Source organism: Electrophorus electricus, chromosome 1 (genome assembly GCF_041902795.1).
Source record: "Electrophorus electricus isolate QZ-2024a chromosome 1, ASM4190279v1, whole genome shotgun sequence".
NCBI classification, from domain to species: domain Eukaryota; kingdom Metazoa; phylum Chordata; class Actinopteri; order Gymnotiformes; family Gymnotidae; genus Electrophorus; species Electrophorus electricus.
The window spans coordinates 5,211,538-5,231,220 of record NC_137497.1 but is presented as its reverse complement, the minus strand read 5'-3'; the positions used below and the strand labels follow the sequence as shown (position 1 = coordinate 5,231,220).

Here is a 19,683-nt window from a genome sequence, read left to right as displayed (position 1 = left end):
CAATTTCCTCACCACAGACACTGGGACATTCCTGTATCCTCACCACAGACACTGCGACATTCCAGTATCCTCACCACAGACACTGGGGCATTTCAGCAGCCTCACCACAGACACTGGGACATTCCTGTATCCACACCACAGACACTGGGACATTCCTGTATCCTCACCACAGACACTGGGACATTCCTGTATCCTCACCACAGACACTGGGACATTCCTGTATCCTCACCACAGACACTGGGACATTCCTGTATCCTCACCACAGACACTGGGACATTTCAGCAGCCTCACCACAGACACTGGGACATTCCTGTATCCTCACCACAGACACTGGGACATTCCTGTATCCTCACCACAGACACTGGAACATTCCAGTATCCTCACCACAGACACTGGGACATCTGCTGTGAATCCTGGGAAGATTCTCAGGTTAACCACACAGTGGACAAACAACAGTTCTGAACTACAGAAGACAGTTCTGCAGGCCCTGGAACATTCTGGATCACACACGAGCTCTGTGCCTTCTGTGGCATTTGAAACAATATTTGAAACATAGAAAGTTTCTAAAAACAATCCTATTGTACTGAGCAACAGTGCACGTAACACTGTTCACGCTCTAGTAGAACGCAGGGTCCCATTTTGCTGTGTATGGCCCTCAAGTTACAGCTCGCCTGAACGGCGGAGTGTTCTCCGTCACACTTCCCCTATGCTAGCATCGCTGTTCCCCTAGTAACCAGTCTCGTGTCCTTATTTTGGTTCGGTTCCTGTTAGTTTTCCTCGTTTCTAGTCGCCACCTCTTATTTGTTTCACCTGTTCCTCATTTCTCCCTCGGTAGTGTGTGTTCTTAAGCCCTGTGTTTCTGTCCCTTCATTGCTGGTCATTGTTTCTACGCTCCTATCAGTCTGTTTTCTGCTCTCTCACGGTTCGCCTGTTTCCACACGTCTGTTCTGGTTTTCCCGTATATCACCCATGGCTGTCTGTCTGTGTGTTTCCCTCTAGTGTGTGTGTGTCTTTTCCCTGGTCTCTCGTGTTTAGTGTAACTCCTGTTAGTAACCTCTCTGTTTTCAGTATTGTATTCTTTCCCGTTTCCTCGTGTGTAGCTTAATTCCTCTGTAGTTTACTGGATTTAGTCCTGATCTCTGGTTTGTTCTTAGCCTGTGTTCACATTAGTTTTATTAAACCTGCTCTTAGTTTATATTGTTTTCCTGATCTTCTCTGTTGTCATGTGTCCCACAGCAGTGTTACATCCTCACAGCAGCATTACACCCCCACAGCAGCGTTACGCCCCCACAGCAGCGTTACATCCTCACAGCAGCGTTACGCCCCCACAGCAGTGTTACGCCCCCACAGCAGCGTTACGCCCTAACAGCAGCGTTACGCCCTAACAGCAGCGTTACACCCCCACAGCAGCGTTACACCCTAACAGCAGCATTACACCCCCACAGCAGCGTTACACCCCCACAGCAGTGTTACACACCCACAGCAGCATTACACAGCAGTTTTACACACCCACAGCAGCGTTACACAGCAGTGTTACACACCCACAGCAGAGTCTCGGCTGTAACTGTAACTGGCAGAAGGACAGTTGGCCATTCCAAACACTCACATTTAGCTCTCGCCTCGAACACAACCAAACAGAGCTGAGTGTGCAGTCACTGGACGTTTCTGTGAGAGGGGACAGTACGCTCTACGCGCGACAGGACGTTTCTATGAGAGGGGACAGGACGCTCTACACGTGACAGGACGTTTCTATGAGAGGGGACAGGACACTCTACTTGTGACAGGACGATTCTATGAGGGGGACAGGACGCTCTAGATGTGGCAGGACTTTTCTATGAGGGGGACAGGATGTTTCTATAAGAGGGGGCAGGGGACGTTGCTAGAACAGAAGAGAGCAGTGGGTGTTTATGGTACTGAGTTACCTGCTGCTCTGATGAGTTTAATCACAAACATGAGCTCAGTCCTTCAGCTTTTCAAACAGTTCACAAGAGAAATGCTGAGAATCACAAGAAATCAAAAGGTGATTCCTTCAGTTAACGCAGTAAAAAGACTGCTGCCTATGTGCTCGCTCAGAGTTTGGAGTTAAAACCAGCAGAAGCGCAGTGAGAGACTTTAACCCCACGTCTCAATGAGAGTCTCACAGAACTGGAATCATAATGTAACCCCCACCCTCTCTCTCTCTCTCTCCCTCTCTCTCTCTCTCTCTCAACTTCTCTCTAGCTTTCTACACGCAACGGTTTCTTCAAAAAACAAACCAGTAATCAGTTCAAACAGCTGTTTCTTAATGCCGCTGATAAGTTACAGACAGTATTGTCCCCTTCATTCCACGATCCAATTTAGTTGCACTACACAGCGCGCATAAAACTAACATTTACACAAAACAAAACTTGGGATGAATTCTGGCCTTTCTACATTTTCCAAACTAATATTTTCAAAGAAATCAAGTACAGAAACAGCCCTTTTGAGGGAGTGAATATAGTACATGAACGCAGCTGATACCGCAAACCCCACATCCATCTTAGCTAGTTAGATTACAGACTTAAAGTTACTGGCTCACAAAAATAAATGAAAAAAAGATTATTAAAGCTCACCAAACAAATGACACAGGGGCTATCACATATCTAATCTGTGAGACATGGCTGGACGCCTAAAGTTTTCTAAGGATCCGCATGAATTATTCACAGTGACCAAAGCAGAAACTGATCAGCGCGACCAGCAGTGTGATCGATGAACAGAAGAACAGAATCACATGTGACGAGGCAAAGACGCGTCTGGACATTAAAACCCAAAACCTTCCTCTTGTGCTGAAATAAGAGTTTGGCTCTTCCACCTGAACGTCGGACAGTGAGACAGGGAGAAACATTTCTGAAGGTGGACTGCGATTTCTTCATCACTGTAGCATTAGTTTTAAATTACATTTAGATTTGTATAATTAATACATATTACATATTAATACATATTAATACATATTTTTACTTAACTTGTTTATAAGGGAGAGTTTAAAGCTCTGACCAGTCAATATATGGACCAGTTAGACACATGTATCATTTTTTCAGGAGACACCTTTTAATTTTGATGTTTTCATGCAGTTGGTTGAAAACAAAAGAAAAAAAAAGTTCTGCAAATGAATGTTAGATTTGTCTATAATGTTAGTTATCAACTATATTTTATAAATGTGTACATCGGCCTCTGCATATATGTGCGTGTAGAATATCAGATATCAGCACTGGCCCAGAAGTCCCATGTCGATTTATCCATAATTAGATTATCAGAGACAACTATAAGGTGGGTTATCATACTCCTATAAGGTGAGTTATCACACTACTATAAGGTGGGTTATCACACTACTATAAGGTGGGCTATCACACTCCTATAAGGTGGGTTATCAGACACTCCTATAAGGTGGGTTATCAGACACTCCTATAAGGTGGGTTATCAGATACACTTATAGAGTTTCCATGTTTTGTGCTACTTGTGCAGTAGTTTATAAATCAGCATAAACAGCTGGAGAACTCTAGAACATCTCACTGGTAAGTGAAGAGCACCGTTTATAAACATTTACTATGTTATGTAAACATGAGTTTACAAACAGTAGAAAACGTACAACATGTTTACAAACAACGATGAAGACCAGTAACAAGGTTCCTAGAGTAAAATCAGCTAGAAATGACTGATGAGAGGAGAGCAGACCAATGAGATGTGAGCGTTTATCTGTGTGTGTGCCTGAGTGACGAGGAGACGTGAGCGTTCATCAGTGTGTGTGCCTGAGAGACGAGGAGACGTGAGCGTTTATCAGTGTGTGCCAGAGAGACGAGGAGACGTGACCTTTTATCAGTGTGTGTGCCTGAGTGACGAGGAGACGTGAGCGTTTATCAGTGTGTGCCAAAGAGACGAGGAGACGTGAGCGTTTATGAGTGTGTGTGTCAGATGAGGAAATGTGAGCGTTTATCAGTGTGTGTGTGCCAGACGAGGAGACGTGAGCGTTTATCAGTGTGTGTGCCTGAGAGACGAGGAGACGTGAGCGTTTATCAGTGTGTGCGCCAGACGAGGAGATGTGAGCGTTTATCAGTGTGTGTGTGCCAGACGAGGAAACGTGAGCGATTATCAGTGTGTGTGCCATACAAACGATGAGACGCGAGTATTCATCAGTGTGTGTGCCTGAGAGACGAGGAGACGTGAATGTTTATTAGCATGTGTGCCAAACAGACAATACGACATGAGCGTTTATCAGTGTGCATGTGTCAGATGAGGAAATGTGAGCGTTTATCAGTGTGCGTGCCACACAGATGTGGAGACGTGAGCGTTTATCAGTGTGTGTGCCAGACGAGGAGACGTGAGCGTTTATCAGTGTGTGTGCCATACAAACCATGAGACGCGAGTATTCATCAGTGTGTGTGCCTGAGAGACGAGGAGACGTGAATGTTTATTAGCGTGTGCGCCAAACAGACAATACGACGTGAGCGTTTATCAGTGTGCATGTGTCAGATGAGGAAATGTGAGCGTTTATCAGTGTGCGCGCCACACAGATGTGGAGACGTGAGCGTTTATCAGTGTGTAGCAGAGAGAAGAGGAGACGTGCGCGTTTATCAGTGTGTGTGCCTGAGAGACGAGGAGACTAGAGGAGACTAGAGGAGACTAGTGGAGACTAGAGGAGTGAGTGATTCAGTGCAGTCTGTCCTGCTCCATAGACAATTACGTAAAGAAGCTTCAGAGAATTTGAGAAGGTGTCGTGTGAACACCCCTTAACCTGTTTATCAGTGTGTACCTGTGCACTCTGAGCACAGTCATTAATGAAAAGGTCATTAAGGTCACTGTGACCATTCAAGTCCACAGAACGCTAATCAGACATTAAGTCCACTGAAAGACCTGAACTGATGTCTGCGGCTGCTTTAGTTGGAGTGGAGAGTGGGAGGAGCCTATGATCTGACTATGTGTCAATCACTGATATCACCACATCAGATCAAAAGGAACTGCTTGGATTCCAAATAACACGCTAACAACAGCTTGTGATTGGTGGGCTGAGGTCTAATCACACACCTCTTCACTGTGGCTATTTCCACCACAGTGTCTGATCTAAACTGTATGAGGCTTTATGCTGCAGTCAGACGTCTGACTCTGTGATGCTACAGACACACTGGATATGAAGGTCTCAGCCTGAACCTTCTTCCACAAAGATGTGGGACGTCAAAGCCGGTTCTCCATCTCTGTGGCTGTGCTCTCTCTCTCTCTCTCTCTCTCTCTCTCTCTCTCTCTCTCTCTCTCTCTCTCTCTCTCTCTCTCTCTCTCTCTCTCTCTCTCCTTCCAGACGCCCCCTACTGGTCATTACTGTCAATACAGCACCAGTGCGGGACCTTCACCGTTAGCCTGCATTAGCAGGACATTACATGTCGTAAGCTCACAGCACTAGCGGGGAATACCCCCAACCGCAGACACGCGATCCGACAGGGGAGACGCGGATGAATAAGTGTGTAAATAAGAAGAACGCGGGCTGGCGGTGTGTTGGCACTGTGAGACAGACAGCTGTGACGCTGAGTCAGGGCACCCGGCGTCAGTGCAGCTGTTTCCAGAGACCAGGGTGTGGCATGGTAGGAGGTCTCCGTCACAGAACGTCCCATCGCGTGTGTTTGCGTGCGGGTGAGTGGAGAGGGGCCAGAGAAGAGGACTGAGCCACAAGACAGGACGCTCTTCCTCTTCCTCTTCCTCAGCGGTGTCAGGTACACAGGAGCATCTGCCTCGTTTAGGTGAGGTGTGTGTGTGTGTGTGTGTGTGTGTGTGTGTGTGTGTGGGCTGGAGGCTCGCTTGGTTCTCGCACCCACTGACAGTTGAGAGGCTATGATGAGGCTTCTGTTGCCGTGGCATTTGTTCATCCTGTAAACACACATCTCCCCTCTCTGCTCTACCAAGGACGACCTCATGCTACACTACAGCTCCAGCAAACACGTCCATAAGCATCAAAGTTCTCTGAGTGTAGGTGGTGAGTTTCTGATCTTATTCTATTATGTAGGAAGGAAATAAATGTGTATCACACTATTATCTTATTGAGCCCAACACTGAGTGAATTGTGATGACACCTCAGTACTATCGCCCCCTGGAGGGCACCAGCACACACACACACACACACACACACACACACACACACACACACACACACACACACACACACACACACACACACACACACACACACAGCCCTCTGTGCCCTTCATATGACAGTGTTTACAGATGAGTGTAGCTGGATGTGTTTATTTAAAGTATTTAAATAGGTAAACTGCATGGCTGCTTAGAACATATTTGTCAGTGGAGGACAACATAAGCAGATATTGAACATTTAAAATGTTTTTTTTGTTTTTCAATTCTATTTTGTTTGTTTATTCTTCAGTCTCTCTACAGTAATTGTCTATGTGTATTTATCTGGGTTGTCATGGTAACTGGAGAAGGGTCCATTAAGGGAACACCCACTCATTAGTGTCTTTATGATGACTGATGGATCCTCTGTGTTTGTGTCTTCTTCTAAACAGTCTCCCGTTAGCTTTACAGTGGAGTTCTGGTTCTTGGTCATGTTGCTTCTCTGTGTTTGGTGCAGTGGTTTCTCTGCCTGTTAAGGTTTGCTGCTGGTGTTCAGTTACATCCTGTACCAGTGTGCATGAAGGACAAAGTTTATTTTCAAGGGGCACCGCTGTAAAGTCTAACCTTGACCTTAGCTAACCTCGATTTAACCTTTGCAGATTTGATTATTCACCAGTTTACCATCAATAGTTAAGTGGGAGTTTTTGTAAAGCTTTACGGCCTACTGCGGAAAATCACAGACTCGCATAGACTAGAAAGTATAAAGAAAAGTTTAGTAAGTCGCAAGTCCATAAAATACACGTATCATTCATCTACTTATCATTTACTACCATAAATATACACACAGTTTTTCCCAATCACATGCACTCAATTTGCAAAACTCTACACACACTTCTCAGCCAGAAAGCCTAAAGTTCAGTGTGACCACACCTCTGTAATGTGTAGAAACACTTCAGCCATCACAGTTAATCACAGTTACCTGCTCTGTTCTCTATAACATGCAAAGGAGCGAGAGCATGAGCATGCAAGAAGCTGGGAAGCATCTCCGGCCCAGTGAGAGTCCGGCCCGTTTAGGGGTAACACTACAGCTGGAATCATTAGGACTGTGCACACTGGGAAAGTCTGAAAATATAATTGGACAATTCTTTCTTCCCATGTCTAGCAGACACACCGTTGACTGTGTAATCACACTGTACTCTGCAGAGTTCACAGAAGACCATCCCATGGTGGAAGAAAGCGTCTCTTTAGTCGGGAGCAAGAAGCAGAAATCACCACCCTGGTGTTGCTAAATAATGCCATCAGACTCAAATACAAACACAAATGAAGAAAGACGACACCATACTCCACATCAGAAGGAATGTTTCCACATCAACCACTGGCCACATACTGAGAAGACATAGGAGGAGTATGAAACAAATATATTGGAGAAGAATTCTGATCATGTGAAAGAAATGTGACATGCGCGTGTACAAGTACGTATCACTTAACTGTAGAGCCTTCTGCTTTTCACTGTGGTACAGTATTGTATACACATTCACTGTGGTACAGTATTGTATACACATTCACTGTGGTACAGTAGTGTATACACATTCACTGTGGTACAGTAGTGTATGCACATTCACTGTGGTACAGTGTTATATACACATTCACTGTGCTACAGTAGTGTATACACATTCACTGTTTCACAGAACTGTAACCGGGTTATTTCTTCCTCCAGAGTATATTTAAGCATGAAATGAACGCTGACCAGATTGAAAACATCTACACTCAAGAGGCTGCTCTCAGTTTGTCCAAAAGGCACTGCAGAGACAGGAACACCAGAGGACGAAGAGCTACAGTGGACGTCCCTGCTGGTGAGGGAGGTGTATGATCGGAGCCCATATGCGGGTCTGTCTGAGACAGTGTCTGCAGGCAATGTCTTGAGGAACCTAACAGGTGTAGATTTGAGAGAGATGGGTGGGGTTGGAACGTGTCCCCTTCACAGTCTTTAGGGGGTGAAATGTCCTCCCCGGTAATTCCTGCTCACAGGATCTTGTGATTTTGTTTTTAACGGTGTGATGTGTTTTCTTCTGGCTGTTAGGATTTTAAAATAAACAATTTTAGGCCAAATCTGTCACATTTGGGTTACTGTGGTGGGCGGGAGGCGGAGTTCGTGCTGGGTGCCCCTCCCCTAATCACGGACAGTGACTACAGACTCATGGAGGAGCCACAGCACAAACGCACAGTTCTCACCAGCAGGGTAGACAGGACGCTGTAGCCTTCCGGCCACGGAGAGACCTCTGAGAGAGACTGTTAAAGAGTCTTACAGGTACTAAAGGTTGTGTCAAGATGGGATTAGTGCACTGTGTAAATAAAGCACTTTGGGTTGACTTGCAATAATGTGTGTGTGCGTGTGTGTGTCTCTGAGCTTGTTTTTGGCATATTCGTTACGTCCTCACGTGGATAATGCAGTGTGTTCCTTCAGCATACTAGTGAGGTAAACTGAATGTGTTTTCTGTAATAATGTGAAACATTGCTGGTCTGTTAGCTAGCGCAAGCCATAGCCAAACCCTGGATTAAAAATGGAAGACACATTCTGGAGTTTAGTTTGTTAGCTATAGCCAGTTAACTTGCTAGTTTTGTAACGTAACAGTAACGTGTTTTGTCATCCATAGAGCAAAGCTTCGACATTTAACCGTGTAGTCATGTGACTGCGTGATTTGTCAATTTACTACTAACGCTGCTTATCTGTTGTAAAACTGGCATGAGTGTAGTTTTTGGAGGGGGGGTTGTGTCTACCCCAAATAATTCCGGTTTACACTACCCATACGTTAGGTTAGATGTTGTGATTGGCATCCTCCCCAAAAGTTGAAATGAAATCTACACCACTGGTGACGTGACTGCAGAGTCTCGTCCAGGATGGATCTGTCTTTATAGACGTTACGCCCCCTGCTGTTTGGTCAAGGAGAACTTTCTTTGTGCTGTAGATGAAAACATGTGGTCTGAGGTGTTTGCCTGTTCTGTTTGCCACTATGCTGTCTATACTGTACACTACACTACACCACACAGGCGTAATGCGTTTTTTGTGTTCTTGATTTTTGTATGGGACTGTTGTCGGGTTTTGTAGGCAGAGTCAGAAATGCACGCAGGTAAAACTCAAGTGGTTGTTGTGTTTATCAGTGTGTGTACCAGACAGGTGTGGAGACGTAAGCATTTATCAGTGTGTATGCCTTAGAAACGAGGAGACGTGTTTATCAGTGCGTGCCAGACCGACGATGCGACGTGAGCGTTTTTCAGTGTGTGTGTCAGACGAGGAGACGTGAGCGTTTATCGGTGTGTGCATCAGACCGACGTGGAGACGTGAGCATTTAGCAGTATGTGTGTCAGATGAGGAGACGTGAGCACTGCTAACGGTTACCGTGTCTGGTGTTAAATGGGCTTTAGGGAGTGAGGTGTGCCACATCACGGTGCCAAGAAGGTTAACACCAGACAGTGAGAGTACAGCAAGACAACACTGAGAGAAAGTTTAACAGAACAACGTCTCAGCCTGAACCTTCTTCCACAAAGATGTGGGACATCAAAGCCAGTTCTCCATCTCTGTGGCTGTTCTCTCTCTCTCTCTCTCTCTCTCTCTCTCTCTCTCTCTGCTGGGAAACAGAAGTTAGTGGAGTCGCCTGTGGCATCACGTGGACCCTTATCTGTGCCGCCTATCCATCCGTCTGCAGGCTGACGGGGGGTGTGTGTGTGTGGGGGGGGGCGCATTTAGATAAATGAATAAGTGTGTAAATAAGAAGAACGCAGGCTGGCGGTGTGTTGGCACTGTGAGACGGACAGCTGTGACGCTGAGTCAGGGCGCCCGGCGTCAGTGCAGCTGTTTTCAGAGACCAGGGTGTGGCACGGTAGGAGGTCTCCGTCACAGAACGTCCCATCGCGCGTGTTTGCGTGCGGGTGAGTGGAGAGGGGCCAGAGAAGAGGACTGAGCCACAAGACAGCACGCTCTTCCTCTTCCTCTTCCTCAGCGGTGTCAGGTACACAGGAGCATCTGCCTCGTTTAGGTGAGGTGTGTGTGTGTGTGTGTGTGTGTGTGTGTGACAAAGTTTATTCTAAAGGGGCACTGCTATACAGTCTAATTTTGAGTTTGGCAGGTTTAACTATCACACAGCTACAGTGGATAACCCTGACCAAAGAGCTACAGGAGTATATGTGCGTAGTTGGGGGATGAGGACATGTCCCCTTCAAAGTTTGGAGGACGATAAAATGTCCGCCCAAACTTCTTGCTCACAGCATCCTTGTGATTTAGATTTTAAACAGTGTGATGTGATTTCTCCTGGCTCTTAGATTTGGCCAGAATTATTATTTATTTAAAAGTCTTGTTATTTTTATAAAATGATGGTTGTGTACTGTGGAGGGAGGTACCGGGAGCCCATCCACTAATCACAGAGTTACTACAGATTCATGGAGGAGCATAAACGCTCAGCTCTCAGATAAAAAGATGGTGTCTAGTGGGATTAGTGCGCTGTGGAAATAAAGCACTTTGACTCACAGTAGTGTGTACTGGTGTGTGTCTCTGAGTTTGGTGTTTCTGGCACATCGTTAAGTCCTCGCGCATGTCTGACATGTGGAATGCAGTCTGTGTTCCTTTAACACACCAGCTCCACTTTCAAACATTTAAAAGTGAGGTAGACTAAATGTGCTTTCTGCAATAACGTGAGACACTGACAGACCTGACGTCTGAGATTGTTTTTGTCCCAGAGGAAGCACATGTTGACCTTTGTCCTCCCTAACTGACACCTAGGTAACGGAGTAGGAACTGGAACGCACATGGCAAACCAACACACAGAAACATGCAGAATCGATATTATCCACCAGGTGGCAGCATTTCAGAGTCTAGCGCTTCACTGTCTGGCTTTTTCCACTCTATAATCAGCACTTCAGCACTAGCTGAGTTTTTATATTTGGAAAGCTGTAATAACTAAAACAAATTTAGGTTTGCTTTAGTTAATCTTTTCTAAATTATGTTACTGTTTTTCACTTATATTGCATAAAACCAAACTACCTGAAATACACAAGTGATACACTGCTAATGCCACAGGTATTTAATACACAAAAGGTTAATGTAAAAATATGTAAGCATCTATTCAAAATATTTGATGTTTTTGGCACACATCTAAACATTTATTATAATCCGCATTTAACCATACAAATGGATATTAAAGGCTTTTTATAATTAAAAGTATTTTCCTGGTCATGGTGTATTGCTCATGTGTTACACTCCTCGCCGTTCCACAAGTAAGGAATGTTAGGAGCTGCTGTGTGGAGTTTAGTCATTCATGTACTGAGTGTGTTTATTCTCACCGTTAGTCTGATTGAAGCGTTCCATTAATGTACCAATGTTGACTTTGGCGGTCTCCTGATCACCCTGTGCAGTCTGAGTCTCTCTGCTCCAGTAGTCTGCACCCACACTCTTCTCCATCCACTCTGTCTTTGGAATATCCTTCCTGATGTTACTGTCATAGTAGTCAAACTGCTCTCCATCCACCAGACCCACAGCAGTGAACTCTGGGAAATTGATTCCTGGTGTGACTGCAGTGTAGAAGTACTGCAGAGAATGGGAACCTGTAAAAGTTTAAAGAATCATGTAAATTAGCATTTTCTGACTGAAAATGGCTCACAAAAAAACAAAACATCAAAATCACATTAAACTGACATTTTATTTATTTTCAAATTCTTCTTAATTCTGTTTTACAAACAGTGCTTAATCTGGCAAGTAAATGATAAACCTCCAACATGCAGGCACTTAATCTGATTTACTGACAGCTGTACCTGCCCGCTGAATAAATTAGCATTAATGAGCTACACTGCGGAAAATCATTAGTTAATCATTAACGAGCTAAGGAAAACATTATTTTACACTATAATACAATATGGGGCAAAAAATACAAAAATAGTGTGAATTACGGACTAAATAACAATCACAGCTCAAAACTTGTGTCTCAAGACTGCTGACTACTGAATATTGCTGACTCTGCATACTGAGGCTTGTCTACACTAGATAGAGATAAATCCAAAAATTCCATTAAATTTACAGAAATGCAGCAAAGTAAAGATCAGTTAAGTTACTACTTTATCTGAAGTCACAGAAGGCTTCAAAGAGACTCTCAGGATCATAACAAAGCATTTAACAGCTGCTCTGCTGTGTCAGCGCCTCGACTCTTACCAGCAGCTTTTTATTATTGCTGTATTTAGACATCTCATTACCATGTTCTGTTTTGTTTCTTTATTCCATTATGGAGAACAAAGACTCTCTGCACTTGCACTCACATCTCTCTCCCTCCCTGCTGACGTCACATTTGTAATTAAAACACCAACACATTTCAAATAGGAACACACGTATTAAGAGTGCAACAAAACTTGTATGCTTCAATTAAGGTTTCCAAATATTCCAAATATTTAAGCTGTAATGATGGGGATCAGGACAAGCTTTACAGTATTCCATGGGAATTGGAATAAAATGTCTGTTAACATAGCAGTAATGCTGTGAGCGTGGACATACATATAGTTTAATCCAAAACATTCTCAGCCTACTGCTGGGGTACAAGGGAACAGAGTAGAGACAGGGATAAAGCACAAAGGTGTGGGGTGGGGATGGTGTTGGGGATATCAGGGAATGTGTGGGATGAGGATAGTGTGAGGGTTATCAAGAGATGGGTGGGGTATGAAGGTGTAAGGGATGTTGGGGGATGAGTGGGATGAGGACAGTGACCAGTCCTATGACCAGGACAATACAAGACACCCTGAGGCATTATGTGTATGTGAGGAGATGCATATTTAACAGATTCTGCACAGTTACTTCCTTCATCTGCGCTTCTTTTACGACGATTGGCCTTAGGACAGCCTGTAAAGATTAAAGAGTATATGTGCTTGAACTGACCATAAATGGTTAGGGTTATACTTACAGGGAGTGAGGTCTAATGCTCATGAGTTAAAGAGTGGAGCAGCTACAAACTTTTGGTTCAGAGAGAATGCAGAAAAAACAACAGAATGAACAGAATGTTGTTTGGTTTCCCATTAAAGTTTGAATCGATCTACAGAGCTGTATGGAGATGAAATTCTGTCCCCACTCGAGGGACAACCCCCGGCAGGCTGGTCGGTCTCCGACCCAGCCAATGACTGGGGGACTGGTTGGAGTTCCTTCCCTCTTCCCCAGACTAGTGAATGTGTGTGGTGGTGTTCATGTGCCTGTCCCTGTCACTGTGTCTGTCCCAATTACACTAAATGTATCGGTCACTTTGTTCCCCTTTGTGTCTGTGTCCGTGCCCGTTAGTGTGCGTCCCTGTGTCTGTCATCGTTTTGGTCCTTCCCCCCGCTACCCTGCTCGCGCTGGCCCGTGGCGGGTTGTCTGGTCCTCGCCTTTTGCCGTTGGTCTCAGGGCCACAGCCCAGTAGGCTGGCACCCCGGGAATCGCACCCTTGGGGGGGGGGGGGGGGGGGGGTTGGATGGATGCATGTTAGATTGATATTAAAACGTATGTTTTTGTTTAACATGCCTCATCCCCGCATCCTCCTTAACCCGTAAAACGTTACACTATGATTTTACTTTGAAGTGTTTTTACTCCAGGAATTTGGAGCAATGGAATAGAAAATATGTTTGAAATACAAACCCTTCCAGTGGGTCATTATATTTTTTTCCTCACGCTCAAGCCTTCTACCAAAGACCTCAGTTAAGAGTGCAGCGCACTATTACAGTTCCTACTGCACTCTTCTGCACTGAGAATGATGTTATCATTCCTGGGATCTGTTGGAGCCAGTTCTACAGCTTAGGGGTCACAGCCCCAATTGCACATATCACCACTGAGACAACTTTGGTGTTAACCTTCCACATTCTATCACCTGTTGGTACCATGTCAATCCAGCACCATCAGCAACCCATAGAGCAAACTCGCGTCAGTGGGTAACTCTAAAAGCACGCAGAATTCGGGAGTTTTAAATACCTTGATCAACAGAAACTTATTATTCACTTTCATCTCCTTTCTCACACACACACTGTAACGCTGAGTGGTAAGGAGGAGGATGCATGTGCAGAAAAGAATGAGATTTATCACGGGCAAATCCAGAGTCATAGTCGTAAGGGGTAGTCCAGGGTCATAGATCCAATATGGAGATTACGGGGATACATTATCAAACAAACAAAATACATGAAGACAAACAGGGGAAGCAGGCTATAACAAAGGCTAGGAGTACAAACTTAAATACATGCATATACAGGCTTTCAAATCATGAATCACTAAGAGGAAAAGAAGACAGATGTGTGCCAGTCTTATATAATAATAATAATAATAATAATAATAATAAGTGGTAATATTTGGGTGAAAAGGGGAATTGAGTTGGAGACAAGTTCGAGATCATTTGAAATGTCATGCTTATACCACATTAAAAATATTTTTTATGTTTTGCGTGATAATTATACATGATTATCCTTTCATGTATGTTAAGTAACTATTCTGAGTTTGATAAGAAATGTACATGGTAACTCTATAGCATATTTTGAAGCTAATAATTCTACATGGCATAAGATTCTCATTTGGACCTTTTGTGTATAGGTGATAAAGGCCTTTAATGGGACAGCACTAAGAAATTCATGATCTCTAAATAGAGTTCCCACATCTGTACCCTACCTTAACTTTGTGTTGCTCTGGTATTATTTTAAATCTGTTTTTGAATATTTTGAAAACGATAAAAAACGAGTTAGTTTATAATCAATTTAATTAAACATGAAAACATCACCACCTCAAACGTTTTAGCTCAAAGCGATCAATTCCTTTAGTTTTTGCCATTTCTAATTGCACAGCATTAATAATTCCCTGCTCTGCATTAGCTATTCCTCAGAGAACATCACCAAGCAGAAGTCTCCAAGCAGAACCAGCGTCCCACGGTTAAAAACGCAACCAACCTGACAAAGATTTCATGAAGGACGCACGGAACACACTACTGGAAGAAGAGATTTCATGAGACTACTTACTGACCAAATGCCGAAAACCGATTACAAAGATAAATCAGCATAGTTGCATTTAGGAATGTATTCTTTAATTCCTGTAAGATGCCCGGGAAAACCTTTACGCGGGGTTTTCTCTGTTTACAAACACAATACAATCAACAGTGCACTTAAAACCTTAAAACCTTTTTCTCGAGTTACTCCTCCAGCTTTATAAAACTGAACCGACGACTATTAGACTTCCAGTCTATTATCGATAATACGTACAAATGGGCCTAGATCACTTAATTTTAAGTGATAATGTGGCATTCCCGTAGTGTAAAACTTTATGAGGTAGATTCCCAGACCCAGATCAGGCCTAGCCGTACACGAATAAAAGTCTCCAATGCTGCTTCACCAGGGACATCGCAATTTAGGTTTAATTAGACAAATTACTTAACAAATTAATTAACAACGCTCATGGTTCGATCCTCATGAAGCATATATACTGTCTATCATACTAATCAGAGTATAGGTAACCTAAAAAAAATTCTGGATAAAAATGTCTATATGTGACTATATGTTTGGAGATACCGTGCAAGACATCTGCTGAACATGTTAATAAAACCGACTGCGATGTTAACAGGGTACACAGTTCTAAGTATTAATTTCGATCTTACCTGCCAGATGAACATTAAACGCAAGGAAAATGAGGGCTTTCATGATCACGCCCCCGTCCATCTTTGCGTACATTTCAAGGCCAAACGATTTGCAGTTTTAGCCTGTTAATAAAAGGTTTCAGTATATGAGAAGATCTATCCGCGCTCCTCGTCTGTCTGGGCAGTAAGACTTGCTTGTCACCGTGAGGAAAGTTCATATGGAAAAATTCTGTCCAATGAGAATCAGGATTCAGGCGCAGAGTCATGAGTCACTAAGGAGAAAAGAAGAGAGGAGGTTGAATTCGAAAGCGCCCGTTTTTTTCCCCCACGATGAAGGTGCTTTAGTAGCAGCAGGATTTTTTTGTGTTTTTGTAAAGGGTTAGGCTTCATCAGTTTGTGTAGTTTAATGTTATTATATATATTATTATATAATTATATAATTATTATATAATTATATAATTATATAATTATTATATATTATATAATAATGTTATTATTTATATATACTACTGTATTAGGAATGACTGTATTAAATATGTACAAAGGCTCACGATAACATAACGATAAATAACGATAACATATCGATAAATAACTTAAATTGGATTGCAAATGTAAGCTTTCACAAGGCATTTGATGTTTTGCATATTTTGTAAACATATCTTTACAGTGGAGAACTAGTTTCTCTATTCAAACAAAATCCTAGCATTGTTTTTGTTTTTTGTTTGATTGTTTGTTTGTGCAACCTGTTCATAAAATTAGTAGAAATGTTGGTAGAAATGGTCATCTCTGATAATGTTTTCTTCTTGATGTTCACTAGATTTATTCCCACCCAGGACGACCCATAAACACAGCAATTGCATCTACACATCACGCATACAGCATAGAACCATTTACAATCCATCATCTCTGTTACACCACACACCATGATCCAATCCATCTAACAAGCTGCATGATTTACACCAAAAACATATTACATTGATAAATAGTGTAACTGCTATATGTTAACACATGCTGACATTGGTGGACTCTTGATGGGACCAGGTTAAAGGCTGACATGCACTGTTTGGCATAAATGTTAATTGTGTTTGTTCAATCATGTGTAAGCCTTGATTCATCAAAACACTCACAGTACACTCAACTGGATGAATGTGGTACATTCATCTGAGATTTGTCAGGACAGTGATACCATGTTGCCAAAACCCGTTGGTGTAAAATAAAGTGTGGATTTTAATTCTCTGGATATCAAGTGTTGCTTGTTTCACTTTGTTGTTGTTCTTGTTGTTTTGTTTTGTTTTTAAAGTTTTTGATCTTTCCAAGCACTTTGGTGCACAGTGAAGTTCTGCCAGAACACATTTTTTCAAATAATATGTGCAATACAAAAAATGTAATTTGTTAGATCGTGTGCATATCGTTCCTCTGTGTGTGTATTAATGTCAGTATCACAACCACATAACAGGACAACACAAGCACTAGCCACAGTAAAGGGCCCTTTTGCAACCCAGCACAGATGTTCCCTTATCACTATATACACAGAGAGATGCATTAATATATACATTTAAAATAAAGTCAACAGATAATTAGATAAACATAACAATCACTCTATTTTTTAACAGTAGTTTTCATCTGGAGACCCGCTGCCCTGCAAGGTTTAGTTACATCACAGCTCAGTTTAATATTTAGATTTTACTGAAAGCCTTGATTACCTGTTGTAATTAAATAATTGTAAAGAATTCTGTCACAAAGGTAGATAACCTAATTTGCATAGCCAGAAAAAACAGTAATCACTAAGCGAACTTAATAAAATCAAATGTGACTTCATATGATAGGCATATATCATGTTAATGCACTTTTGTTCTAATTTGACAGGCAACATGTCATTGTAACTAAGGCTGAAGGCAGCCATCCTACCCATGACTCAAAGTGAGGACTGACAGATGGTAAACATGAGCTCTGACCACCGGACCAAACAGGCAACTCTCTGGCAAAAGCAGCCAGAGCAATATATAATAATGTAATATTACATAATATATATAATCAATTTTATTTATAGGCACCTTTCAGGATACCCAATGACACTTTACAATACAAGAGCAAATGAAAACATGATAAGAATTGTTAGAATAGCAGGCTAAAATCACCAGAATAATAAAATGACAACACAGTGGATAAACCTAAATAAAATGAGAGATTAAGACATGGTAAAAGTTACAGTGTTGAGTGACAGGACAAAACACAATTATGATAACAAAGCAATGAGGCAATAAGAAGAAAAAAGAATAACAGATCAGGAAAGTCAGAATGAAAGAGAAGGCTTTCAGTGATTTTGGCAGGTGGAAAGTGATCAGCAGATACAGGGGTGCAAGGGAACGAAATTCCATGGCCTATTTACCTTCATAAGTGGTGACATACTATTTTATTGCTTCGTATTGGCTTATTTATTATGCCGTTAATGGTTTAATATTGCATATGTAAGATTTTTATCTTAATGAGCCTCAGACTTTTCACAAAAGGGCATATTCCAGCCCCGAGTACAGTGTAAAATGTGTTAAATAAAGTATTTTTATTTATTTTATAACTCCGATGAACAGCTGAACAAAATTGAGGATCCCTTCATGCAGAATCCAAAGCTTTCTAAAGGCTTCATCGTATTCTCACAACTTCTACTTCACAGTAGAAGGTCAGTGCAGGCCCATATGATGGCCGTGCACTTTTTAAAAACTTGGCTATGCAGGATAATACACAGCATCACCAGTTGCTTGGCAGAAATGCAGTAAGCAGGCTGCTCTCTAAAGTGAAAGTAGAAGAGTTATGAGAAAAGGCCAGTGTTACTGGAAAGTTTATCTGAGGTTTTCTCAAGAGGGAACGTCTGAGTTGAAGTTATGTGATTTGTCAGGAATCCTGTGTGAAAATGATCTGATCATCACCGCATGCAGTTCCTGGTCACTAAAGTCTCCCACAACTGCATCACTCCAGAGATAAGATGAATAGACTCTTCAGCATGTTTAGTGCTGCATTTAGTTAATTGTTGGAAAAGCAAAGTTTCAGAACTACCCCCAATTTATATCACCTCATATACGCAAAAGCTAATGGCTTTACACATTTTCAAATTGTAGTGTCTTGATATAGAATCAAATTGTAGAGGTTATGAATGATTCATTGATAGAGCTTTGCATGCCAGAGCTAGTACTAATCAAACTGTACATTTACATTTTAAAGGCTATGACAACTTTAAAGGAACCACCTTTATGAAAACATGTTTCTATATGACTTTACAGAGAGTAGCTTGAATATATGTTTGCTTTTTCTGTTCAGTCTCCCTGTTCAGAAATTAGCCCTCAGGTGATGTCTCTGTGTCCTTAAAATGCTTCTTCATAATTTCTGTTCATCTTTCTTATGAAATAATATGTTCACAATGTAAAACTTTACAAGGTAAAACTTCTCTGTCTCTTTCTTTTATATATATATATATATATATATATATATATATATATATATATATATATATACGTAAATGACAGGCAATTACTAACAGGTGTGACATATGGGCGGTGTGGCCACACGGACGAACACACACACACAAACACGGGGAGACCCTTGGGAAGAGGGGCCGACTGTGACTGTAACAATACACTTTATCAGCACTCACACACAATAGTCTAGTGCAGCGTGACATAAACAACAAACAATGAACAAGTACAAAAATATAAACACGGTCAGAAACATGAACAGCGAACATGAAACACTAACATGAAAGAAAAAAAGAAACTGAACTATGCTGTTGATCTGCTTTACTGTAGGTAATATACTGTAGATATCATACTGTAGGTAATATACTGTAGGTAATATACTGTAGGTAATGTACTGTAGGTAATATACTGTAGGTAATATACTGTAGGGATCATACTGTAGGTAATATACTGTAGGGATCATACTGTAGGTAATATACTGTAGGTAATATACTGTAGAGATCATACTGTAGGTAATATACTGTAGGTAATATACTGTAGGT

At 42.2% G+C, this 19,683-nt stretch overlaps 1 protein-coding gene and 1 long non-coding RNA gene across 4 annotated transcripts in view; one reads left to right on the top strand and one right to left on the bottom strand.

Annotated features, from left to right (window-relative positions):
* The window catches only part of LOC113569330 (BOLA class I histocompatibility antigen, alpha chain BL3-7-like), a 27,783-nt gene extending 11,909 nt beyond the window's left edge, over positions 1-15,874 (bottom strand). For 2 of the 3 annotated variants that reach the window (XM_081709741.1, XM_081709746.1), the window contains exons 1-2: positions 15,696-15,874; positions 11,401-11,661 (exon numbers count right to left, since the gene is read on the bottom strand). In XM_081709741.1, coding sequence (XP_081565867.1) covers positions 11,401-11,661; positions 15,696-15,768 — 334 coding nt within the window. In that variant the 5' untranslated portion in view covers positions 15,769-15,874. The remainder of the gene's footprint in view (positions 1-11,400; positions 11,662-15,695) is intronic. The other variant, XM_081709767.1, reaches the window with a different exon arrangement.
* On the top strand, positions 3,020-4,045 carry LOC145656915 (uncharacterized). The gene is made up of 2 exons (XR_014122496.1): positions 3,020-3,354; positions 3,403-4,045. It is a non-coding gene; the product is annotated as an uncharacterized LOC145656915 (long non-coding RNA).
* Positions 15,875-19,683: the final 3,809 nt, after the last annotated feature.